The following is a 27,547-nucleotide window of genomic DNA, read 5'->3' on the forward strand; positions in this document are numbered from 1 at the left end:
AGGCAGCTTCATATGTTCACCTAGTGCAAGAGGAACAGGATGCATTGTCTCCCCAAAGGATGAAGGAAGTACAAGCAGAAATGAGATACGGAAGCCAAGGCATGGCTGTTCATGAGTCACTAGCTCATAACCTGCCTCAAATTTTCTTAGTCTTTACGGTGCTACTAGACTTTTGATGTTATTGTGGCATGGATCCAGGTAGCCAGGTCTGGCGTATCAAGGTATGGGGCCATCTTATGGGCTAAGCTGAGTTGGTAGAAAGCCTTTTTTTGCAGCTGCATTAACTTGCTTCTCCAAGACTTTTTAATGAATCAGCAAGGGTCAGTCGAGCTCCATCAAAAGCGGGAAAAACAATATCCTTCAAGGCCTCCCCCTTCCCAACCAGTATTACCTTTGTCTTTTCAGGGTTTAGTTTCAGTTGGTTCACTTTTAGCCAGTTAACCACTGCCGCCAGGCAGAGAATCAGGATCAGGACTTCTACTGAATCACCAAGAGAACTTGTAGGTAGCAAAAATGCTGCACCAAAGATTATTACCTGATCCTGTTGCCCAGGCACCTCTCAAAATCCCAACCTGATTTTTCACTATTATCTTCCCATTCACGCAGTAACTCGTAGAAAATATCCCTGTTGAATGAGACAGACATGTCAACAGTTAGTCTTTCAACATCCAAAATCACAATAGTCAGATGTACCACCAACCCACATTCTTCGTGCCATAGTACTGTACTCATCTATAAGCAACATAGCAGCATGTAAGCACAGCCAATCCCAGCACAAAGGGATTTCATTCTATAACCTATAATTTATAGATTATATTAGTGACCATTCAAAAACCCAGCACATCAGGACACATACTTTCGCTATTATATTATGCATAAGAAAACTCCACTGAAATCAGCTGGAATTACTGCCAAGCAAGTCAGTAGTGCTTTATGTGGAAAAATGGGATTACCGCCTTGCTTGATAAAGCAGGCAGGAGGGCTGAAATGCATTTCCCCCTTCTGGCGATGTCAGGGGTGTGCGGCATATGCAAATGAGTTATGCAGATGAGTTGTGCAGATGAGCCCTGCCTTGAAGTATTTTTCCACCCCAAGTAGACACCAGTCTGTGGTAAGGCAAATATTCTACAGGTGATCAAGAAGGATCACCAGGTTATCATGAAGGACTGTTATCTATCTACACTTTAAAATGGTATCTTAGTGTTTTCTTAATAGACTCGGGGGGGGGGGGGTTCACCCCAATATACTTGCAGTATAAAAGTACTTTGGAGACACTGTTTTCTTTTGTACAGGTGACAGTATCCTAAGAGGACAGAATTGTACACCCACTTCTCTTTGCATTCTATCAGACAAAAGTGCAACCTGAGAAGAAAACTCACACCAGGCAAAAAAGCATTATTAACCTATGGGTGTTTTTTGGGGTGCGTGGGGAGCAAGACTTTTGTCTGGTAGGAGTGAAATATTACCAAAAGGATTGTTTCTGTTTATTCTTACAACTGGTAGTATTAAAAGATCAACTCCTTAATTAAAAGCCTGGGTGAACAGAAACATTTCAGCCTGCAACTTGAAAGAAACCAATGTAGGAACCAGGGAAGCCTTAGGGGGAAGTGTATTCCATATGGGAACTGCCACTATGGGGAAGGGGGGGGGACATCTCTCTCAGGTTGTCACCTGCCTTACCTCTGCGGGGGGGGGGGGGGGGCGGGGCACAGAGACCATGGCTTGTGAGGCAGATTTTAACTCGTGGGCTGCACAATATGGGAAGAGGCACAATGTATGTACCCTGAAGGGCCTTAAGATTGGCCGAACCAACATCTATTGGTAATTCCCAGCCCAAAAGATGTCCATCAAGCCTAAACCAGGGCCAGGTAAAATGAGCTTCCCATAGAGATCAGGGCCCTACATGACTTGTTACAGTTCCACAGGGCCTGCAAAATGGAGCTATTCACCAGGCTTTTAGTTGAAGCAGCAGACATCCAATATGATCGGCCCCTCCTGTTCAAGCTGCCTAGTCAAGCTGCTGGCTTGAAACTGCTGACAAGAACCCACTGATCAGACCATTTCTAGTAAATACTTGAAACAGATTCACGGTAACATGATGCCATCTTAATTATATTTATTGGTTTTAATTAATGAAATTGTGTATTTTCAGTTACAGCTTATTGTATTTATAAGTGATTTATTGTATGAATTTTATGTTGTAACCCATCCTGAGCCCCCCTCCAGGGAAGGATGGGATAGACATTGAATGAATGAATGGCCATTCAGGTAAAATATCAATTATGGGTAAGAACTAATGCTCTGAATTTGTACCCAGAAACAAATGGGCAGCCAGCACAGATCTTTCAGCACTGGGGTGATATGAACTCTGTATCCTGCTTCTGACAATAGCCTAGCTACTGCATTTTGGACAAGTTGAATTTTCCAGACTGTTTTCAAAAGCAGCCCAATGTAAAACACATTGTAGTAATTTAACCTGGATGTAATCAGAGCACAGAGCACACTTTTTGAGGAATGGCAATAGCTGGTGCCTCAGCCAAAGCTGGTAAAGGGCACTACATGCCACAGAAGAGATTCCAGTTGTCAGTCAGAATCCAACAGTATCCCCACACTACTAACCTGTCCCTTCAGAGTGAGTGCAACCCCCCCCTCTAGGACAGACTGATTCCTCTGTTCTCAAACATTATTGGCAACACCTCTGTCTTGTCTGGATGGAGTTTCAGTTTACTATCCTTCATCCACCACATTATCGACTCCTGGCATCTTTTCAGGACTTCCACAGACCCAAATGATTCAACTGTTAAGGAGTGCTTGGTGTCATCTGCATATTGGTGGCACCTTACTCCAAATCCCACAATGTTCTCTTCTAGCAATTTCAAGTAGATGTTAAACAGCATGGAAGACAAGATGCTTAACATAACATAAATGCCACAGGGCCAAACAGCAGTCCCCCAGCACTGTCTTCTGGAATCATCCATTCAAATAAGATTGGAACCAAAAAAGCACATCACCCCCCACTATCAATTCAGCCAGACTCACCAGACGGATATCATGATCAATGGTATCAAACATAATTGAGAGGTCCAAAAGAATCAACTGGGATGCATTCACCCTGTCTGTTTCTCAGTGAAGATCATATTTTAGGATGACATGGGCTGTTTCATTTCAAAGCCAGACACAAATTCAGATTGAAATGAGTCTAGATCATCCAACTCCTCCAAGACAACCTGAAGCTGTGCAGCCTCTACCCACTCTATCACCTTGACAAAAAATTGATATTGGCCATTGGATAGTAGTTGTTCAGGCCAGTGGGGTCAAGGGTTGTCTTCTTCAGGAGGAGATATACAACCACCTATTTCAAAGTGGCCAGAACTATGCCCTCCCACCAGAACAGTTTATTACTACCCATATCCAATTCAACCAGTCCAACCTGGCTTGATATCAAAAGCCATGAAGAGCAAGGATCAAGTCTAGATGTGGTGGGCTGCACATTTCTGAGCAGCCTATCTGCTTAATCAGATAGTCTAACTGATAGTCTTCCATACAACTAGGACCAGAATGCACTCCACTGGCACCCTGAGATGGAACTCCACCAAATGTGGAATTCGAGTCACAGTGGATGCAAGTGATTTTATCCATAAAATAAAAGTGGCTCAGGGCGGCTCATAACAGAAAAATAAGACATAAGTTAGATTAACGTTTAAATATATAAACAATTAAAACAATCAAAACATTTAAAACCTTAAAACCTTAAAACATCGAACCTTATAACAATATAAATAGCAAGAGTCTGATAAACTACATTAGTTCCAGTACCAGTTAAGTGTAAGCTAACCGGAAGAGGGTTGTCTTACAGGCCCTGCGGAACTGAGTAAGGTCCCGCAGGGCCCTCACCTCCTCCGGTAGCTGGTTCCACCATATAGGGGCTGTAACTGAGAAGGCCCTGTCCCTAGTAAGCTTAAGGTGGGCTTCTTTTGGCCCGGGGATATCACAAAGGCATCACAGCAAGCCAGTACACCTTCCATGTCTACATTTTCACAAGCCTAGGATACAGGCCTCATTTACAATCCAGAAAAGCTCCAATGGACTGCATTTAATGGACACAATGGAGGAGGAAAAGTGATCTCACTTTGTTGCCATCACCACCACAGGGCAGGCACAATAAAACGTTCTCACCTGTGCTCAGCCACATTCACTTTGTGTTCCTCCACTTGCACTCCAAAGCTTCATTGCTGTACGCTCCTTAGTAAACCAAGAAACGAACTTCCAGTTTTGGCAACCCAATATAGAGAACCCCCACGGACGAGCTTCTGCGGGAGGTTCTCTAATCTAGACGGGAGAGGGGTCCATCCTACTGGTGGACCCAATCCGTAGACTCTGGAAAGGGTCCAAGAGGGCCGACAGCTTGAGGGTGTGATCGGGATTTTCAGCAGCAGCTGATTCCTATGTCTGCTCTCGCTGTGAGCCTCGCTGTCCCGATCGCCATCTTCAATGGCATCAGGGTTGAACACCGGCTTCTTTCTTAACTTTGGATTCTGCAGTCTGCATAACCTAACTGGATTCTGATCATCAAGCAATAGACTGTAAGTCACTTCTCTTTATTTGCTTTAAAATTTGGAGGACTAGATTTGGAGAAGCGCTGAAGAGTTGGAAAGCCGAAAAAGAACAGAGGTAGAGGCAAGCGTGAAGAAGAAGGCGGGGGGGAATCACCCGCCTTCCTTCTCTTTTCACCTCAAAGGCCTCTAAAAGACTATGCCTAGACTTTGGAACTGTTTCTTTACTATGCCGGCAATGTCCTTTCAGCTCACATCGGTGCTAATATAAAGAAACTCCCAACTGATCTAGATTGAATGGAACTGAGCTTCAAAAAGAAAAAAAAGCCCTTGTCATTTAACGATGGCTGTCTTCTGGTGCCATTATCGGGTGGTGAAGCCTGTCCCCCATAGGGGTGTTGAAAATTTTAAATAGACTTTGAATAAAACTTTGCTGGTCTTAAAGTTATAAAGGATTCAGAAGAACTTTGGTTGATGGGAGAAAGATGTGTATTCAAAGTGAAACTTGGTTGCTGTTAACTACATACTGAGTGAAATGTGATTTGACACTGCTTTACAAGGAGCTACACTCCTCCCTGCAATAAAGAGCTATTTATAACTTTTGTTTCTTCTGTCCTATTGACCCTTCACTGCTTCACATTTTGCTGGATTACAAAAATTGTGGTTGGAATATATGGTCCTATGGTTTTTTGGTTCTTTTTTTTCTTCTTTTCATGGGTTTTTTGTATCTCTTCCTGTGGGATATAAAGAATTGGATGACTTATAATTATTTGGCTGAAGTTTAATTTTTTTCTTTCTTTTTTCTTTTGCTTCTATTTTTGTCTCTTTTGCTGGATTACAAAGATAATTCCCCAAGCTTGGTGTTGGGATCTGTTTCTTTCTTTTCTTTTTTGTGTGTGGTGTTTTGGCTCTCATTTTTTCTCTTTTCTACTTTTGAATTTTTCCTACTTGAGGATTACAGTGGTTTTGAAAGAAGAGAATCTCCTAATTGAATAACTTTGGAAGTTTGATCTTGGCTTATTTGGAACAGGTTTCTATGGGATAGATTGGATTGAACTCTGGAGCAATTTTATAAAGTGTTGTTATTGTGAGCTTGACTTTTGCCTTGTTGCTAACAGCTGAACATTTGTTGTTGATGGAGGATTCCGTTTAACTTTCTCTTTATCGTTATTTGGGGTTTTCTCCAGATTGTTGACATAAGCTAGAAGGTGGTGTTCCTAAACAAATTATTGTATTTTTAAAACATTGGTCTTAACAGAAAAAAGGTGCTGGATACAAACAAGTCTATGGTGCTCCAAATTAGTTATTTGGCAATATACTGGATGAAATATTAGAGCAAGAAGTAGGAGAGCAGGAGAAACGGCAGCTGGACTAAAAGAAGCCCAAAGAGAAAAAGAGAACAGAGAAGGCAGAGCTTTGACCCCGTCACCTAGCCTCCCACCTGGCACAGCAAAGCTTACTGCTGCAAATGTGCAAGGAGATATGAAAGAAATGGAGAATGCCCTATTGACAGCAATTGTACAACTGACTGATAAGGTAGACAATATAGGAGAACAAATGACAGAAATTAAACAAGAACTTCAAGAGAATAGAAAACAAACAGCAGAAACCGACAAAGCATTGAGGGCTTTAGATGCCCAAGTGGTGGACAATACACAAAAGGTAGAACAGTTGGAAAAAGAGCAGAAGATATGATACTCCAGTCATTCAGTTGGAAATGGATAGAGCAGCGTATATGTTGAGATTTCAAAATGTACCAGAGGACAGATCCAAAGACCTACAGAAAATTGTTAATGAAGGCCTTGCAGAGGTTTTGCAGGTGACTCCAGAGAAAATACAAGAAGAGTTTGACTATGTTAAGCGGGTACCATCAAGCTTCACCAGGAGGAATGAATTACCCAGAGAAACTCATTTGAAACTTACAAAAAAGGGAACTAGAGACAATATCTTGAGACAAAGAGACAAGCTGGTGGTGATAGCAGGAAATATGGTAAAAATCTTGAAAGAGGTGCCGTGGCCAGTTGGACAGAAGAGAATAAAATATCAAGATTTAACAAACTTTTTAAGAGAAAGAGAAATACCTTATACATGGCTATTGCCAAAGGGCCTGCTTTTTACGTTTGAGGACAAAATATATAGGATTAACTCTTTTAAGCTGAAAATTTCTTGGAGAAATGTGGGGAAAAGGAAGGAAGGAGAAGGAAAGATGATGATGAAGATATATCAGAGGAAGAAGAGGCAAGTCGAGCAAAGAAATACCAAACATGGTTGCAGAACAAAAAAGATAAATAAGATAGTGATAAGAAGAATCCATAATGGTGTCAATAGTCTCCATTAATGTGAATGGACTTAACTCTCCTATAAAAAGAAGAAAGACCTTTAAATATTTAGCAAAATTGGATACTGATATAATTTGTCTACAAGAAACTCACATTTTAACAAAGGACCAACATTTTTTGAATAATAAGAAACTTGGCAATTTATTTGTAGCAGTGGACCCAAATAGAAAGAAAAGGGGCTTGGCAACTTATGTAAAGGACAAATTTAACCCACAACTACTGTTTGCTTCAGAAGATGGAAGAATTTTATTAGTAGAAATTATTATGGAAAGTAAGAAAATCTTATTGGCAAATATATACGCACCAAATGATCATCAAGATAAATTTTTTAATGAGTTACACCTTAAGCTTGTAGATTTAGAGTATTCAGAATATTGTCTAATAGGGGATTTTAATGAAGTTTTTGATAGACAAATGGATAAAAGATCAGATAAACACAGTAAAACTAAAAGATTGCAACTGCCAACAAGTTTTTTGAAACTAGTAGAAGAATTGAATCTTGTCAATGCCTGGAGAACAAGATACCCAATAACAAGAGATTTTACATATTATTCTACCTTGGTCAATCTTGGTCAAGAATTGATATGTGCTGGTTGTCTGTAGATTTGATGAAAGATTTAGTAGAGACAGAAATTCAACCAAGAGTGATCTCATATCACAATCCAGTAAGTGTAAAGATTAGAGAAGCTCAAATGAGAAGCTGGAGACTAGATACCCAAATCCTAAAACAAACACTTTCTCCAAGAGTCGGAGATAGAAATGGAATCTTTTTTTAAACAGAATACAACTCATTATGTAAAGATGCAAGTTGTCTGGGATACTGCCAAAGCATATTTTAGGGGGTTGGCAATTAGGTTTAATGCCAAGAAAAAGAAGGAAAGAGCCGAAAACTTTTAAAAATTAATGAAACGAGCAGAGAAAGCTGAAAAGGACTTAAAAGCACAACCCACAAAACAGGAATTTCAACATAAAATAAAAAATACAACACCAATTAAATCTATTACTTGTGGAAGAAGTGGAGAAAAAGTTGAAATCTGCCAGACAAAATTATTTTGAGCATGCTAATAAGCCGGGAAGATGGTTAGCATATAGATTGAAAAAGGAGAGTACCAAAAGAATAATAACAGTATTGAGGGATGGAAATAATGAGAAATTTAAAAGAAAGGAGATATGTCAAATTGTGGAACAATTCTATAAAAAGTTATATGAAGATAAACAAGTCTCAAAGGAAGAGATAGAAGAATATCTCAAGCAGAATAATCTTACCAAATTTACAGAGGAACAACGAAAAATTTTGAATGAACCAATAACAATAAGAGAACAATAAGAGAAGCAATAGCTTCACAAAAAAATGGCAAATCACCTGGTCCAGATGGTTTGCCCGCAGAATTTTATAAAGCCATCGAGGACTGCTTATTGATACCATTCAAAAATCTTATAGAAATGATTCAAAATGAAATGGAAATACCGAATTCTTGGCAGGAAGCTACAATATCCTTAATCCCAAAAGAAGACACAGACTTGAAAGATATAAAAAAATTCAGACCAATTTCTCTTTTGAATGTGGATTATAAAATTTTTGCTTCAATAATGGCTCAATGGCTGAAGAAAGTGCTATCTGCGGTTATACATCAAGATCAAGCAGGTTTTCTGCCTAGAAGGAAAGACAATGTCAGAACAATATGCAATATAATGGAATACTATGCGACACATTCAGAAAAGCAATTAGCTTTAATTTGCTTAGACGCAGAGAAGGCCTTTGATAATGTGCGTTGGCAATTTATGTTACAACAACTGAATGGTATGCAGTGCGGACAAAATTTTCTGAGAATGATTCAAGCGATATACTCCGTTCAAAGTGCAAAAGTAGTAGTAAATGGCGAACTATCAGATTCGATTGTTATGCAGAAGGGAACAAGACAAGGCTGTCCTTTATCACCACTTCTTTTTATTCTAAGTTTAGAGATATTGAATAATCAAATAAGAGAGGACCCAAACATCAAGGGGACAGTGATCAAGGGCGAACATTACAAGTTGAGAGCTTTTGCATATGATTTGGTTTTTGTACTAGAACAACCATTGGACTCGATCGACCATTTGATGAATAAGATTAATGAATTTGGCCTGAAAATAAACTATGAATTTGGCAGGACTGAAAATAAACTATGGTAAAACGAAATTTTTGGTCAAAAATATGACACCAGAACAAGTCTACCTTCTTCAACAAAAATCAGGATTCTCTAATGTGAGGACGATGAAATATCTGGGCATTTATATTTCAAATAAATGTAGCAATTTAAAGTCAAACATCTATAACAAATTACTTAAAGAGATCAAAAAAGACTTCGAGAAATGGCAGGATTTGAACATATCCCTAGTGGGAATAGCTGAGATAAAAATGAATATCTTGCCAAGACTCCTATTTTTATTTCAAATCATTTTGATTCTCTTAACTAATGTATTTTTTCAGGAACTGAATAAAATAATCTCAGCATATATCTGGAGAAAGAAAAAACCAAGAATCAAGCTCAAAATGTTACAAGACTCTAAAACAAGAGCCGGTCTGGGTTTACCAGACTGGCAATTATACTATAGAGCTGCAAGTTTTGTCTTGGGTGAGAGATTGGGCTCTTCTGAAGGACAGGAGACAATTAATACTAGAGTGCCATGATCTTACACTGGGCTGGCATTCGTATTTATGGTATCAATGACTAGAAGGACATTCTTATTTCAAGAATCATTGGTTTCAGAAATCTTTGTATCATACATGGACATGGTTAAAACCGAAGATTTATAGAAAAATTCCAAGATGGCTTTCACCAGCTGAAGCGTTTACACCACCAAATCTTATAAGACCAAACCAGAATTATATATATGAAGAACTGTTAAAACAAAATAACCATTTAAAATCTAAAGAACTAGAAAGTATGGATATCAAAATGAGTTGGTGATTAAGATTACAAATAGAATCTAGATATACCAAAGACAAGGTAATAGGCTTTAATACAGAACAGTAACAATTTGATAAAATTTTCCTGGGACCACAGGAGAAATTGATCTCAAAACTATATGCATTTTTACTAGATGCAAGATGAGATTGTAAAAGATTGTATGGTGCAGTGGGCTAGGAAGGTAGGTCGTAATATTACGTTAGATGAGTGGGAGAGGTTGTGGAAATCTAATATTAAATTAACTAAGTCAATAGCTTTTAAAGAAAATCTGTATAAGTTGTTTTATAGATGGTATCTAACGCCCCAGAAGCTCTCTAAAATGTATCCTAATATGTCTAATAAGTGTTGGAAGTGTACACAACATGTGGGATTGTTTTATCATATGTGGACTTGTGAAACAGTGAAAGAGTACTGGAAGATCGTGCATGAATTACTACAGAAAATGTTGGAGACACAGATCCAATTTAAACCAGAAACATTTTTATTGAATATATACCCCAGTGACTACACAAAAGAGTTAAGACATCTTATATCACATATTATTACAGCAGCTAGGATTTAACTCGCACAGAAATGGAAATGTCAGGAGATCCCTACAAAGGTGGACTTGATTGAGAAAATACTGGAGACAGCAGAGATGGACTACTTATCCCAGCTCCTTGCTGGGGATCTAAGGAAGAAGCCAGAAGGTATTGGGAGAAGTTTTATATATGGTTAGACTCTTAAGACATTCTGATGTGAACTTTTACTTTACTTCAATTTTTCTGTCATATATACTATCCAAAATAGAAATGTAACTCGAAAAAGAGATGGTTCAAAGAAGGACTTACAATCTATATATAATGGTGATAAAAAATATTTTGTATTATTGACTTATTGCTATGCAGAATGCTTTATAACTGTATTACTAGCTGTACTAATGTTTTTGCTATTCTCATCTTCCCCTAATCCCCTTGTTTCTACTCAAAACTCAATAAAACTTTTGAAATACAGTAAACCAAGAAACATTCTGGGCTTTGCAGCAGGGTAGTGGGCACTACAGAGAGATCATGTCCACAGCTTGGTCACCTCCATATTTCACAGGCTGACCAGGGCTGTGACAAAAGATCCAGCCTTGCTGAGTGGAAAATCCTGAAGGGTTGTCAGAAAACCATCCAGAGCCACTAGCTCCCTCTGACAGACCATCCTAACTGCCCCTCTTTCAAAGGTTCTGAGTTCCATGAGTCTAAACGTCACCAGATAATGGTCAGTCCAAGACAAAAGCAGCAAGGAAAATTCCTCCATTACCAAGCCATGTATTGTCCCCAGAGAAAGCCAGATCAAGTGAATGTCCCAAAATACTGTGGTTGTCTCAGAATGGATACCAATATCATCAAGGACAACGATCCTTCAGGTCCTCAGTGCCAAATCTGAGACCTCCTTAGTCAGCTCAGGCATGGAGAGTGGTACACCAATGATCCCCAAACTGTGCCAAATTCCCTGCATCTGGTACATGCACCTAAAATTGGGGCTTTAGGTTACAAAGCATCTGGTGAGTGCCAGCCAGACCCGACAGACCACAACCACTCCTCCTCCCCTTCCCCCAAGCCTAGGCTGAGGCCATATGAGAAACCAGGAGGAAAACTGGGAGAGCCACCCCTCCCTCTTCACTCACTTAAGTCTCTGTGATGCATACCAGGTCAACTTCTTCATCTGGTATTAAATCCTAGATGAGGACTTTTTATTTTGAAAAGGTCTGACATTCAGCAGCAAAATTTTCAGGCCTAACAGATGGTCAGTAAGATTACCAAAGTCACCTTGTTTGGGAGAAGGACTGGAAAGAGGAATAGTCATAACCCGATGATCCCTCCTTACCTGGCCTGTCCTCCTCCCACTGCCTCAACCCATCAGTAGCTTAATCTGAGCACTACCTTCCTTTCCCCCAATGCATGTTAATCTAGACATATAATACAAAATGCCACCACCAGCAGCTAGCTATCATTGGTGGGTCTCAGGGAAACACAGCAGTCTGTTTGTTGCTAGTCTCCAACTCCTGCTGCAGCATGATGTAACTTGCTGTTGAAGTTTTTTTTTCTGAGATCATCATAATAGAACAAGAGCCTCAGCATATTCATAAACAAATAAGAACTTCTGATCCCAAAACGTTGAAGTTAGACTGAGTAAAACAAATTCATTAGAGAATGAAGTTATTACTCATGACAAAGTGACAAAAAGAAATGTAGGACAAACAAGTGGGTATGAATGAGGCAACAAAGAAACAAGGGCTGGCAATTAATGCTATGAGATGTTTGATAGTATAGCCAGGATAATCTGATTTTGGAGTTAGTCACTAAGGTAAACAATTGCTCTCTTGTAAAAATACTGAGCCTCCAAACTAGTTCAAATTAATGTCTGCATGAAATATTTGTTAAGGTACCTATTTTTTTTTAATTAATACCATTTGGGGGATGGTATCAGATAATCAATTCTGCTAAACTAATTTCTGATCTTTCTCATGAGAAATCCTTGAGGAAGAAGCAAAAATTAATTGGTCTCCCTGTCAAGATTATTTGCCACTACGAATCAAACTATTTATGATAGGTTACTTCCTTGGCACACACAATGTAGCCCTTTATTGGCACACACAATGTAACCTATGAATCAAGTTATGTATGATAGGCTACTTCCTCAGCACACACAATGTAGTTGGTTCACTGCAACAAAGTATCCTCTGGAACAGTGGCCCCCAACCTTTTTGACACCAGGGACCGGTTTTGTGGAAGACAATTTTTCCACAGACCGGTGGGGGTGGGAGCACTGGGGTTTTTGCTGCCCCCGGCTGCCCCCAGACCTACACCCCCTCCCTGCCCCCCCATGGGGGGTCTTTAAATGAAGGGTAGGCGAAGGTCACTGCCGTGCTGTCCCTTCCGCCCGCCTGGGACCTGGGCGAATGAAAGAGGTGGTGCTTCGGAGTGTAGCTGCACTGCCTCTTTTGTCCATCTGGGACACAGACGGGCAACAGGGGCAGTGCGGTGCCTCTGCCTCACTCCGTGGCCTGGTTGCTAACAGGCCACGGATCAGTACCAGTTCGCAGCCCGGGGGTTGGGGACCCCTGCTCTGGAAAACTGAGTGTTTTAATAACTACTCTCCAAAAACCAGCACGTTTAGCAAACTGAATCATAAAACATGGTAACACACCTTTGCTTCTTAAATATGTGAAATGCCTTATCACTGGAAAAGTTAGACCGATCATCAGTTTCTGGTTGGAAGGAAACAGACTGCACAGATGAGGGCAGTAAAAGGGACACCTGTACAAAATATATAAACAAACAGTTAATAATAACATATCCCTGCTAAAGTAACACCAGGGCCTTGGGAGCCCCAGGCCAGCACCTGCCCCATGCCCCCCAACCCAACCCATGCCTGCCCCACCCCCACCCACGGGGAGGGCAGGCACAGTGGTGCAGCAGGGGAAGGCTGGGAGAGCTCCAGGAGAATCACAGAATCATAGAGTTGGAAGGTACCTCCAGGGTCATCTAGTCCAACCCCCTGCACAAAGCAGGAAACTCACAAACACTTCCCCCTAAACGCACAGGATCTTCATTGCTGTCAGATGGACATCTAGCCTCTGTTTACAAACCTCCAAGGAAGGAGAGCCCACCACCTCCCGAGGAAGCCTGTTCCACTGAGGAACCGCTGTAATGGTCAGGAAGTTCTTCCTAATGTTGAGCCGGAAACTCTTCTGATTTAATTTCAACCCATTGGTTCTGGTCCTAGGTGGAGAGTCTCCGAGTGCCTCTGAGAGCACACTACGCACGTGCAGCTCACTCGCAGCCACCATTCAGCCTTCTTGGGCAGACCTGAGAAAGCTGAGCAGGGGCTGTGAGTGAGCTGCACTGATGCCCCCCTGGCTGCTCTCGCCTTCAAGGTGAGAGGAGCCAGGCAGGGTGTGTTCTCTTCTGAGCCCAGCTTCCCTTGCAAGGAAGGCTGGGCTCAGAGGACAGCACATGCCAACATACCATCCTGACACTCTTGGCTTCCTGGGTCTATGACTCAGGAAGCCAAGAGTAGTGGGGTGGGGGGAAGGGCATCCAGTGGTACCTCCATAGGCGAGGTGGCACCTTAGGCAGCTGCCTACCTCACCTACTCCCACGCACCGGCCAAATGTAACATGCAATGTAACCAACAGGGCCTGAATTACAACTCACTTTCCCTTATACATTCATATGCCAACTTTTAGAACTTTATATTTGGTCAGCTTTGGTGTCATGACATGTGCAGAATGGCCAATAGTCAGGAAGTAAACTGAGAAAATATCAGCTGGAAAAGAAATCAACCAAGAAAACGCTAATTGATATTTTGCTTTCTGCCGTTTTTTAAACTTACGATGCAATTGTAATTCTGCCTCCATTAGGAAGTTTCTGCGCAGACACTATCAGATACCTATTTCTAATGGTAAGAAGAGAGAAATACTGGAAACAGACATCAGCCACAGGCTCACCCAGGGCTGCTTTACATCTGCAGGGCAGGATGCTAGGCCAGGAAAAAGCTGCACCGTGTCAGCCGCACCAACAAGCAAAGCCTTGTCATTGGCAGTGGGAAGTCTTCTGGGTGGGGACCTGGCAGCCTTCTCAGCAAGCCAGCCAATCACTGGCTGCCTGGAATTTTCTGGGGGCAAAGGCTGAAGCAGACCTCAGAAGTGTGGTCTTCATTCTAGTCTGCTCCTTTCCTCCTTCCAGCCATGCTGCCTGGGCCCAGCTATTGTGTCAGCTTCAGATATTCCCTTCCTTAGTTGTATGCCATTTTATGTGGTTTGTTCTTATTGCTTTATTTCTTGTCTTTTGGGCAGTTTCAGAAATTGGGTTGAAATCCATTTAGGGGATCAGCTGTGCCGGCATGCCTGCCTCCCATAGCTGGAGACCCCCTTAAGGAGACACCCCCGCAATATACAAGTTAGGAATGATTCCATCAGCTGACAGGCTGGCCGTCCAAAGTCTGGATATGTGCCGCATGCCACACCAATGCTTTATCGGTTGTAATCAATAAAAGCTATGGCCTGTTTCACTCCACCTATATATATATTAGTCCTCAAGGAACATTAAGGAGATCACAATTTCACAAAGGTCTTCTGACTGATCATTTACCTTTGCTGTGCTGTTTTCATAAGCTGCCATAAGCCTTTTATGCAAGTCAGGGGAAAAGGATGCGATCCTTTCATTCTCCGCCAAGAACTTCAATGTACCTTTCTCTAAATGAGATACAACTCTACCAAGACAATAGCAACAAGGAAAAAAGTATCAAATGAAAGATAAAACCCCAAAAAAGCCTAATGAATTGCACCCCTAACCTGCACTCTACCACAGATGAAAATCATCCACACCAAAGGACAAGTGAAAAGGAAGTCCTCAGACTAGTTCTGGTGGCAGTGGAAGCAAGACCAAATCCAAATGCAATTGAACATACCTTTCCACAACAAAGTGATTACAGGACCACAGTTTTCTTACAGATGAATTAACACTGTAGTACTAAGGAAGCTATTCAGCCATAAGCTGTCTCAGCAATAAAGTAAGTGCCAAAAAGTACAAGTAAATTTACATAGCATGAACACTGCAAATAGGCCTGACATATTGCCTTAATGTGTGAGAAATGCGGGGGTTGAGGTTGCAGAACAGCGACATCACTTCTGGTCACTGCATCCATGACAGTATAGAAACCTCCCCAATCTCTATGGTCTCTACTCCTCCAATTCACTGCCATTGTCCTTCTGGTCACATGCAGGAAGTTTTAGAGTATTGTGTGATATCACTTCTGGGTCTATCACCACATCATACAGCAGTCCCCCTTCCCATGCCCCACCACCATAGGCTCTCATGATTGCCAGGTATAGGCCTGGAAGCCCCAGATCCAAAATCATTTAACTTACTCAAACTGATAATCCAGGACCTGCACAGCAAAATAGACACAGTTGTGCACACTGCGAAAGTGTTGCCCCTCTACTGCATCTGTAAATAGAATGTATTAACATATGTAACATTCATTTTAAATAGTTAAAGAAGTGAGAAACTAGGTGGAAAGCTAGGTAATCTCTACAGGGGAAGAACTGCTTAGGAGCTACATCCATGAAAAACGGATAGATCATCCATTAATTACCAGCAGATCCCACAAACCTATTTTCAGCACTGCCCTCTTATCTCGTGATAAGAGGGCAGTGCTGGAAATAGGCTTGTTGAGGCCAACTGCAAAGGGATGTTCCCACACAGGGATTTCCCCCCCAGGTGGCAGGCAGCATGCCCCCACTTTATTTGGGAACTTCCACACTATGTTGTGCTCTGAGCATGACTCATGGGGCTCCTGAGAAAGAAAAATTTTGTTTGCTCTGACTTAAAAGGGAAACAGCATTGTGGTTGCAAGCAGAGACTCCCTGTGAAAGCTCTGCCTTCAACCAATCTGGGGAGGGACGGGAGAGCTTTGTGTTGCTTCCAAAATGACGATGTCCTGTTCTAGCTTCCACCTCCTTTTCAGAACTTTAAATGGTTTTTTAAAAAAAATCTCAGCTCAGGCTCAGCTGTCAGCCACAGATCAACTATTGATGGGAGGGAGGGCTGCCAAGCTGCAGATGCCATCAACTCCATGTTTCTGCTCCAAACTGACAAGCAGGAAGTGGCTGAGGTGCCAGAAGTCAGTGATGTGGGAACAGGGCATGTCCATATTTTCCCCATGCCCCTCAGACCCACTTGCTTGTGCCCACACAATGGGGGTGGGCTTTTCCCACCCATGTGTGAAAGCAGATTACACTGATATTTTGGCTGTTTAAACAAAGAGATAAATTTCTACTTGTACAAATGGGATTTTCATTAGAATACCTAGTCTACTGGGTTTCCAAGTATTTCAGACAATAGAAACACATACTTTAAAATCAGGTTTCAAAAGATTAGTTATATTCTTGTCATTTAGAAACCAAAGAAATCAGGACCAATTTTTTTATTGCCTCTAACATGCTCTAAAATGCAACTCCTTAAAATAGGAACTTCTCTGGCTTTGATTAGTATGTGCTACAAACTTTATCTAACTAGCAGCTCAGCGTCTTTATCCAACACAACTTCTGACCTCTATATTCTTCATCAAAATCTGAGTCTTTCTCTTGATCATCTGAAGAAAATGTTCTCCTGCATGTTAGCAGCTGCAACACAAAGAAAAGCTCCAGGAAAATATTTGGCACAAGGTTTTCTGAAAAAAAAATTAAAAGAATAATGCTATTTACTCTGAGAATCTTCAATTTGATCTTTTAAAGAATTCTGTTCCTATTTATTCCTTTGGCTCAGGGAGTTGCCATTCTACCAAACTAAAAAAAAAAATTAAACTGTACTTCGAAATATGTATATCTGGGCCAAAATACTCCTGGTACACCATATCCTTGATCAGTTCATACAATAAATTGCATTAAGTTTGTATTTAAAAGTAGCTGCAGGACTCCCTGAACTGGTTCTGAGCAATGGAACTGAGGATGGATTAGACTGTGAAAACTGCAGAGAAGAAATACATTAAACCCCTCTCTCCCAGTACCACTGGCCTGATCCAACTGGGCAAAGTAAGCACAGATACTATTAAACAAAAGTTCACAGATTTCGTGAATTTAGGCAGATCATGAGAGCAGGAAGGGCTGCACCAATGCTCAGTTCTTCTGGCCTGCGAAATTTGTCTTGGTCCTTTTAGCCCTTGCATAAAAAAAAAGAAATGTGTCTTCTGCTGCTCAAGATTTGTTAATCAATGAGCTTCTAAGAGTACAAATGGAAAGGTTCTTCTGGCCCTTTCTTACACGCTCAGAGTAATAACGATTGCCACTTTGGGGTAAAGAACAAATTTTCCTCCAAGTCAGATTGACCCAGATCCTGGTGGGTTTCTGCCTCCCTCTGGACATAGAGTAGGAGTCACTGAGGGAGTGGGGGGGGGGGGGAGATAGTTGTAAATTTCTTGTGTCAAGCAGGGTGTTAGATTAGATGACGCTTCAGGTCCCTTCCAATTCTATGTTTTTAAAATTAAAGATACTAGGCAATCCAATCACAAATCAGCCATCACATTTGCTTTAACCTAAAAAGAGCAACTTTTATCTTACTTAACAAATGTAACCTGTCTTTCTATTAAAAAAAGGAAAGCTTAAATATACAGTAATTTTCATTTTACAGTATTCATGTATTTCTTTCCTATATTTTCAGCACATCAGAACCAAAAGTCATTGTTTAAGAATTGAAAATACCTGGTCTATCCATATTTTGCTCAGGTGTAAAGTAGACCCAGAATTTCACATTAGGCGTGACATTCAATATCCTAAGAATCATAATGTTACTCTTTTTTTAAGCATTAGAAAAAGGCTTTCAAATGATGGAGGAAGATGGCCTAAGTAACCCAGATCTATGCTTTCCAAAGCAACCTTTCATTTAAAAATTCACCATTTTCAACATTTTATTCAGAGGATGTTTTTACAAATCATTTCTCTTAGTATATCTCCATATCAATAAGAATACAAATATCACATAATATCATAGCTTCCCAACCCTTTACCTGTTATGCAAGATGAATACAATTGGGCCAGTAGCTCCAGCTGTTTTCTGCAGGTGACCTTTTTGACATTTGCAGAAGTTACCAATTGGTTTTCAACTAGGAGACCTACATTCCAGCCACAGCTAGGTTTGTTGGATGTACCAAAATCCAGAGATAAGCCTGATGAGGAAGAAGTGTGATGCAACAACTTGGACCTGTAATTCAAAATCCAGAACTGGACATAGAACTCAGAAAAGCAGGCATCTTAGCAAGAGCAAATCATTCCTGCTCTACCACAATGATCATTATACAAAAGGGAACTATATATAAAAAATCTACTGTGTGTATACAAATCTTAAAGTGCTTATCAATTGTTTAAAATATTAAATAAAGTTGGTATAAATACCTAGAATAGAATCATGGAGTTCGAAGGAACCTCCAGGGTCATCTAGTCCAACACTCTGCACAATGCAAGAACTTCACAAATACCTCCTTACACCCCTATTAGTAGTAGTACATATAATTTATTATGCTAACTTGATTATATACAAATACATACTTCTACAAAAAACAATCACACACAGTATCAGACACACAATAAACAATACTTATATAGAAAAGTCAACACTTTTTCAAGCAAATTATTGTGTGACAATTAACAATAATGTCCATGTGATCCAGAGTAGGAATTTCAGTTATTTATAGTTCATGTTCACAATAGCCTCCACGGCAAAGCATGAAATGTATCAATATTCTGCTGATGAAAATTCTTCATCAGCGAACAAATTATGCAAGGATCTCATTCATGGAGCCCACAAAAAACTTTGAATTTCATAATCTCACTGGTGAGAAGAAACCCTCTAAATCTCATGGGAGACTGCCAGACTCTAAGATTTGCATACAAACAGTAGAGTTTTTAGACTTCCACAGTGATAAACAGGATTCCTTTCAGATAGATCCAAAATTGCAGTTTCTTCAGAAAAACATGTATTAATGCAATTTTCTCCTGTGTTTATTTATGAAATATAACCTTAAACATGAAGTAGGACATTTTCAGAAGTGATATTAATGCAATCTTAAGAGTTACACCCTAGGATGGGACAGTATGAATGTCTTTCAGGTTTAGCAATAGGTTTTTAAATCTGAGAGTAATCCTGCTGTTGCATGTACAGTAAAAAAAACCCTGCCATTTTAAAATTCAAATTGTAATACTTACAAATGTTTGTTCCTACTGAATGGTGGCACTGCTTAAAATAACATACCTAACCCACAGGAAATATGTCCCACCCAACAGCATCCCACCCAAAATTTCATAATGTACCGTTCCTTCTTCAACATCTCTCTCTCTTCCTGAAGGCTGACTAGAATGGAGGTAACGCTTGATTCCTGGGGGATAGGAAAGGCCTCAGGACTTGCTTCAGATTGAAACAGAGAAATCTGAGACTGTCCAACAGGGGTGGATGTGAAACACATTTTAGGCTTGGAGAGTGGTCGCTCATTGCTCACCGGGGTAGGGTTGATTCTTCTCAATGGTTTTGTTTTCCTGAAAGGAGAATTAGCTGGATTGAAAAAAAATGATACAAAGAAAAAACACAACAGAAAGTTATTTCCTCCTTCCAAACACATTCTACTTACGTGGATACCATTCTGGGCTGCTTACTTTGACCACACACAAAAGCAAAGATCACAGAGATATATCAAGGAACAATTTTACTGAAACTGTCAATGGACTGTAAAGACCTAAGGGGAACAACTTGAAAACTGTGTGGGATGGAGAAGGGTCCCATTCCCAGCATGTGTCCCAGACTATTCCTCCCTCCAACTTTTCCAGATGAAAATGTGGAAAGTCCAAGGAAATTTTCAGAGAAAAATCTTGTATTAAATATTCTTTCTTGAAATGATGAATCAAATGTTTGTCAAAGCATTGTTTTAGCTGCCCCTTACACTGTCAAAATGATTACCAATAACTATAAACCAAATAGAGAAAACAATCCCACTCGATTTCCCTATTATAGTTCCTTTATACTGTAGACACATATAACTTTAAAATCCTTTTGATTGCTTCGATTCCTACACTCTCTACAACATGTAAAAAACCTAGAAGCATACCCAACGAAGAAAAACATAAGCTAAAATATGAAAGAGTGGAAAAGTTTGTTACAGCTATGAAAACCTTCAGTTATGTGAAGTATATGTAGATTAAAAAAATGAAAATTCAGAAAAAGAAATCACATTCAAGGATGTCTTAAGTAGGTAGATGGGGGACAAACAATTAGGAAATACATCTCATAGCAAAATAGTGCAACTTGGCTAAACTATCATCAGAACTTAAAGTTCTAGGAGGGTTTTTTGGGGGGAGGGGTTACATTGTCTACCCTGACACTTTCAAACGAGGCAGCTTACAAATAGTTAAAGAACAATATAAAAATATACATTAAAATCATATTCTTTTTAATATATTCTTCTTGAGTATATTAATTTTAAGCATGTTTGCTTAGAACGAAGGTTGAGAGAATCCCAAGGGTAAGGAGGGGGATGACATTATTTAAAATTCTGATTCTGATATTCAGAAAGAGACTGAAGCTGGTTGGCAGGTGTTTCTACTGGAAATGAGAAACAGCATTCTGGGCTTCAGCACCTTACAGGAAGGGGAGTCACATACCCTGTCAGTCAACTGGTCACTGAGCCACTTCCCAGGCACAGCCAGGCTCTGGTGACTTCTAGCAGTACTATCTTCCTCCTCCAATTAATTGTTATAGAATGCAAAGCTGAAAAATTATTTTCTTATTAAAAAAATACGTAAAATGTGAGTTTCACACGAATACTTACTTTGTTGTCCGAGCTGCATTCATGGGTGGAAACTGTTCCAGGTCATTTAAGTTCAGTTGATCAAGAGGGGAACTGGTAGCGACAGGACTCTCTTCACTCTGTTTCCTCTGCCCTGATAAGCCCAAAGGTGAGCTGTCATTCTTCCCTTCATCATTCGAAGTCAGCCCCAGCTCTTGTACCACTGACTGACCAGAAGAACTTAAAGAATTGTTGCCTTTTCTTCTGCTTCGCCTTGGAGGACCAGCAACAAGGAAGTTCCCCAAACTTGCTTTTTGACCTGAGCGTCTTTCACTGCGATGAAATACAGAACCTGAACCAAAGCTTGGGCTGCTGGTATCCAAACTTGGGAAATCATTGCAGAAACCCAATAAACTTGATCCAGTATAAACAGACCCATGAGACTCTGAAGCAGAAACAGTGGTATTGAGAGGGGACAAACTGCCACGAGATGCTTCACAAAAGAGCTTCACTCGGCTGCTACTAGAACCAGCTGTGCTATGAGTTCTCCTTTCAGATCCTGTCCTCTGGTTCCTATAACCAGAAGAATTCCCAAGGACCTTGGACTTCGGAGTTTTAGCAGGAGTAGAAGGGCCATTGGTCAATATCTGACTGGTCTGTTCTCTTAAGTAATTCAGCAAAAAAGGCACAAAGTCCTTCTGAAGTAAACAGAGCACAGCTAGCTTGGGGTGGACTTGGCTTTCCTGCATAAAACACAAGCAAGAAGTACATTCTGATTTATTTTTAATTAGATATTTGCAGAAAGATAGCCATACTATTTTTTAAAGTATGAATCTGGACAAAAAACCTATTTCTAAACATTAAAACTGAAATCAGCCAACATAAGAAAACAGGCCCATTAGAATAGCTTAAATTAAGGACTATCTGATCAGGGCCTCTATAAAGATCTAAAGTAGGGGTGTCAAACTCATGAGGTCTGGATCTGACATAAATGAGACCTTGTTGGGCCAGGCCATATGTGTCATAAAACGTAATGCCAGGTAGTAGAGATATAAACTTTATAAAGGACACAAACATGAAATGGCTGGGCATTGTGAGCTTTTGTACATAAATTGCTTCATGGGCTGGTCAGCCAATGGAGAAAATAGAAGATTTGCTCTGTAGCTCCTGTGCAATTGAGCAAGCCTGGCAAAGCAAGCTGTGATGTAGAAAGAAGCAAGAGAGAGAGAAGGAAGTAGATGACAGTGAGTTGCTTATAGGCCCTCTGGCGAGGGTCTGATCTGTCCCTCTGGCCACATGTTTGACACCCGTGGTCTAAAGGATTACCTCAATAGAGCAGAGAGCAGTTCTGAGAGGCCATTTGAAGCTGGGAAACAGCACAGGAGGAAAAGCTTAAACCTCTTCCCTCTATTGTCCTTTAAAAAAAAAGCTTTGGATCCTGTTCTCAGAATTTTCAACATTATGTTTCATATGGTCAAAGACAAAAAAAGATGTGAAAGCCAGAGGATAAGAGGCATATTTCCCCCATTTTTTTTTTGAAGAACAAATAAATACCTGCTGGACTTATTAAGTCTTCTGTAAAAAAAAACTTTTAAAAAAGTTTGTTAATATTTTTAATCCCCAATATATTCACTTAGGATTACAACTTGTATGTTCTAAGCAGTGTTACAATGCAGTCTTAAACAGAATCACATCTAAATCCCCTGAAATCAATGGAATGAGGAGGAGGAAACTGTTTAGGATGATGGTGCTGTTAATCTACTGCTGCTAAAACAAAAGGGAGACAGCTTGTATTTTAAACATACTGACTCTGTAAACTGCTTAAGTTCAGTTCGTCTTTAAAAAGGCAGTCTAAATATTTTAATATTTTAATAAATAAATATCCACATGGCTCCACAATATGCCAGCAAATTTACAACTGACTTTGAATAAAATTTCCTCAACCACTCTTCCTCTTCTCTAATAGAAATATATTTGAAATAATTTTTATCATCAATCTACAGAAATTAAGTTCTGGATTACTTTAATCAGAAACTCCCTTTCTATCACCAGCTGGAACCTGGATCAGTCCACACAGCACAGTCACTTTTAGGACATTGCTGTGCAGCTACATGACCTACCACACTGCACATAAATTTCAGTTACTATTCAGCGCACACCACACATTTCATTGCTAACAGTTAAGCTCTATGATATATTAGGAACAGATTTCTCTGACATAACACCTCTAAAGAACAAAATGATATAGTATTTAGAACAATATACAGTGATTGTAATGTAATGCAATGAAAATGGATACATATTTCTCTATATAACACTCCACCTCACCCCAATAAAAAGGGGGGGGGGAGCCATGCTTGAGAGAAGACAAAATGGAGAGCTTCATTTAACTTCCCACAATTAGAAAGGATTCTCTTACACATTTATCTCCTATTTTGACATATTTTTGCTGTACTGTTGTTCCCCCTTAATTAAATTCAAACAACTGTTGACCCTATATACTTGTTATTCCTGTTCTGTCTCTTCATATCTTAATATATCTTCATCGTATTACATGCTAATTTGCTGTTCAGTCTCTATAAGTTTGAATGGTTATCTTCCATTTCTATGTATCTGAGGAAGTGTACATGCACACAAAAACTCATACCTTGAATAAAAACTATGTTGGTCTTAAAGGTACCACTGGACTCTAATGTTGTTCTACTGCTTCAGACCAAATGGCTACCTTAAGATACAACCATATTTATTACATTAATTTAGATAGGGAGCCACATATAAAGGATTTACATCAGGCATTCTTAAAATTGTAATGTTACTAAGCAAAAACAAAAATGAAAAAATCATGCTAAATACAAACTATTACAGAACAGTCTCAAGTAATGAAAGGGCATTACTGTTTGCCATACAGATCTCTCACCTAAAACCAATCCAAGGTGGTATTAATGTCACTCCTTCCAATTTTGTTGAATAGTCCATCATTAAGGTCACTTAATGATCTTCTCAACAGATTTTGTTGAGAAGTCCATCACCTTAAAGCAGGGTTGCCAAACATGTGGCCTGCAGACAGATCCAATCCACACAGGGCTCAAATCCACCCCCACCAGCAACATTCTTCTCCTGCTTCCTCTTCCAGGGCTGCTGCTGCACCCACATAGTAGCTTGCTTTTTCCCAGTTCCTTCAGTGGCTCTTTGTTTCCTGCTACTTGCCTTCCCAACCTCATTTTATGTCTCTCTCTCTCAGACACACTCACACACAGAGAGAGGAACACATGTCCCTTTGATATGGTAGTAGAGTCCATTGTAACAGTCTTGAATGGAAATGGGCCCAAGAAACCAGATCTATGGACAAGACCATGAGGCTGAGTACTGCAAACAGGTGCATTAGGTCCATCAAATTTATTATATAGATTCACCTAGCATTCTCTGCTTTTCTACAGAAAGATAGATTTTGGCTAGTTCTGTCTGAATCCCAGTCCCTAAATAGATAATATCTCTGAATGGAGTGAGGTGGCTCTTCTGGACATTGATCAGGAAGCCATATGCCCGGAGAAATTGTATGATGGTGTCCTTTAAAGTTTTTTGTTCCCTTGTCTCTGAGAAGGATGTCATCTAAATAGGGATAAAGAGGATCTCTTGTTGACATAAGCAGGCTATTAGAACCACCAGGACCTTTGTGAACACTCATAGATGAATAAAGTCCAAATGGCAAGGCCTTATACTGGAAATAAAGGGTCTGAAAGGCATATCAGAGGAATTACCTGCAAGAGAGGTGAATTGGAATATATAGGTAAGCTTCTTGAAGGTCTAGGGATGTCACGCAATCATTCTGTTGTAAACACTGCAAAATGGAGTGAAGAGGTTCTATCCGGAACGTGTGCTTCCTCACACAGAAGTTTAGCTCTCTTCAATTCAGAATAGCTCTCCAATCCCTGGATCTTTTTGGGACACAAACAGGACTGAATAAACCCCTTTGGAACTGCTGATTTGGGGGCGCTTGTTCCACTGCCCCAGTGCTGCATAGCTTGCAACAGCAGGTGGTGCCTTTGCTCCATCTTGGGAACTGGCAATGGAAAAAAAAGCAATGTATCCCTGTTTGATAACTGAAAGAACCCACTGATTGGTCATGGACTCTTCCCAGCTATGGGAATGACTCTGAGGTCAACTACCTACCATATAGTAAGGTGGCATGTTTTTTATTGTGCTGGTTCCTGGCCTTATTAGGAGGGAACTGTCTCTGCTGAAATTTGGGTTAGTATCCAAAGGTCCGGGAGCTTCTGAAATCTTTGGATTCTCAGTTTTGTGTGTGTGTTTTTAATTGTAAAAGGAATTGAAGGGTTACTTCTAGTGTTCTTTGAAGATTATATCGAAAGCATCTTTGAAGATGTGGAAAGCAGTCATCGTCTTCTTGGTTTCTACTAACACTCCTTCCGCAAACAGGAGTCTACCTAAAAAAATTTCAGCAGATAAATTGGATTTTGACAAAGGATCCACCTTCCAGTGCTTTAGCCAAAGGTTATGCCTGACCACTATATTGGTGGCCTCAGCTCTAGCACACAACTGCAAAGCATCTTGCGATGCGTCTGCTGCAAATTCTGCCACTCTTAAACTTTACGATAGATCTCTTAAGCATCAGAGGATCAGGGTCTGGTTCCTGTAAGAGGTTGTCAGTCCACACCACAATGGCCCTGGAGAAATCTGAGAGCACAGTTGAAGCTCTCATGGCCAGAGAAGATACTTCATGAGATTAAGGCTGCCTTGTTCTGCTTTCCACCAAGTCCTTAAGTGAATTGTCCCCATATCATCTACTAGTGGAACTTTGATGTCTTCCATGATATTATCTGGAAGTGTGTAGAACTTAACAGGGAATGTGACATTGCCTGGGATTGCCCATTTGACCTTTAAAACTTCCTTGAAAAATTAGGGAAAGGACAGACCGAAGATTCCCCTGGACAGTCTCCTAAAGCCTCTGCCATCTAAACTGACGAACATTGATAAGTGGGGTTTTTCTTTCTTGTTCTGTTGGTAGTTCAGAGAATAAACCACCTTTTTAAACAATCTTTGAAAATGTTCCAGTTGGAAAAAGCCTAGATAAATTTTCCAGGGAGTCAGAGTTCTCTCCTGACCATTCCACCTCCTCTCTTTTGGAACTTGTTGCCATGTAAGTCAACGCTCAATTCTATTCACCCAACTCATTAGCTCTTCTTGTCCAGTACTTACAGGGTCATCAAGCCTCTCCCAAATCATTGTCCATCCCCAATAAGTCCATCAAGGTATTGTTTTAGAATCGGGTCACCTCAGCCTGAGGGTCTGTTTTCCCCTATAATTGTGGCACCCTATAATTGGCCATGTCCCCACTCCATGGGTTCTCTTCTCTTCATGAAATGCTGGCTGTTTTGCTGCTGCTTCCTAGACTTCTGCAAGATTGGTAAATATAACCCTTCCCCCAAAAAAACTTTCCCTCTTTCCTCTCTGATTTCCTCTTAGTCAGCTCTTGTGTGTGTTTATTGCATGCATTTTTGTTTTTTCTTTCCTTTTGATAAAACCTTTCCAGTTGAAAATCGGCCTGGTTTGAGAGTGCTCTTAAATGCAAAAAACCTGTATACATAGGGAAAGAATCCCAGTTACCCCCTGTTGCTCTGTCTTCTTGAAGTTAATTCTGCCAACTAATTAGGAGACTGCCTATTTGGGTAACAGTGCTACCATGCCTGGATGGAGTTGCATTCAGTCCTAAAGGAGTAGGTTCATAATTTGGAGATGCTGCTGGACCTACACTTTGTTAGATGAACAGGGGGCAGCAGTGGCGAGAAGCACCTTTTACCAGCTTTGTCGAATAAACCAACTGCAGCCTTTCATGGATAAAAAAGAACTTACCACTGTGATACATGCCAGGGTAACATCTAACCTGGATTACCGTCATGAACTCTACACATGGCTGCTCTTGAAGAGTGTCTGGAAACTACAATTGGTACAGAATGCTGTGGGGTAAGAATATTGATTGGAGTGGGTCATAGAGACCATATCACTACAATTTTGTTCCATTTACAATGGCTCTGAATTTGCTTCCAGGAACAATTCAAGGTGCTGAAATTAACCTTAAGGCCCTATACAGCTTGGGACCACCATAAATTAAGGATAACTTACTTTCATATGAACAAGGGAAGGCTGTATGGTATAGTCCAATCTTGTTAGAAGCCAAGCAAACTGGTAGTTGGATAGGAAATCACCAAGGAAAACTGCAGAGGAAGGCAATGGCAAATCACCCCTGCTTCTCACTTGCCTTGAAAGCCCCTTGCTGGGGTCACTATAAGTCACTTGCAACTTGACTGTATTTACATAGCTATTCCCATTTGAACTTATCTGACTATTCTGATCATCTTCAGGGGCTCTCCTATCCTCTAAG

At 40.4% G+C, this 27,547-nt stretch overlaps 1 protein-coding gene across 1 annotated transcript in view; it reads right to left on the reverse strand.

Annotated features, from left to right (window-relative positions):
- CDAN1 (codanin 1) overlaps nt 1-27,547 on the reverse strand; it is a 70,013-nt gene that overhangs the window by 36,151 nt on the left and 6,315 nt on the right. The window contains exons 2-9 of the mRNA XM_060262141.1: nt 21,190-21,890; nt 19,682-19,903; nt 18,382-18,575; nt 16,930-17,049; nt 15,746-15,824; nt 14,967-15,087; nt 13,021-13,130; nt 536-625 (exon numbers count right to left, since the gene is read on the reverse strand). Coding sequence (XP_060118124.1) covers nt 536-625; nt 13,021-13,130; nt 14,967-15,087; nt 15,746-15,824; nt 16,930-17,049; nt 18,382-18,575; nt 19,682-19,903; nt 21,190-21,890 — 1,637 coding nt within the window. The remainder of the gene's footprint in view (nt 1-535; nt 626-13,020; nt 13,131-14,966; nt 15,088-15,745; nt 15,825-16,929; nt 17,050-18,381; nt 18,576-19,681; nt 19,904-21,189; nt 21,891-27,547) is intronic.

Source organism: Heteronotia binoei, chromosome 21 (assembly GCF_032191835.1).
Source record: "Heteronotia binoei isolate CCM8104 ecotype False Entrance Well chromosome 21, APGP_CSIRO_Hbin_v1, whole genome shotgun sequence".
In the NCBI taxonomy this organism is placed as follows: Eukaryota; Metazoa; Chordata; class Lepidosauria; order Squamata; family Gekkonidae; genus Heteronotia; species Heteronotia binoei.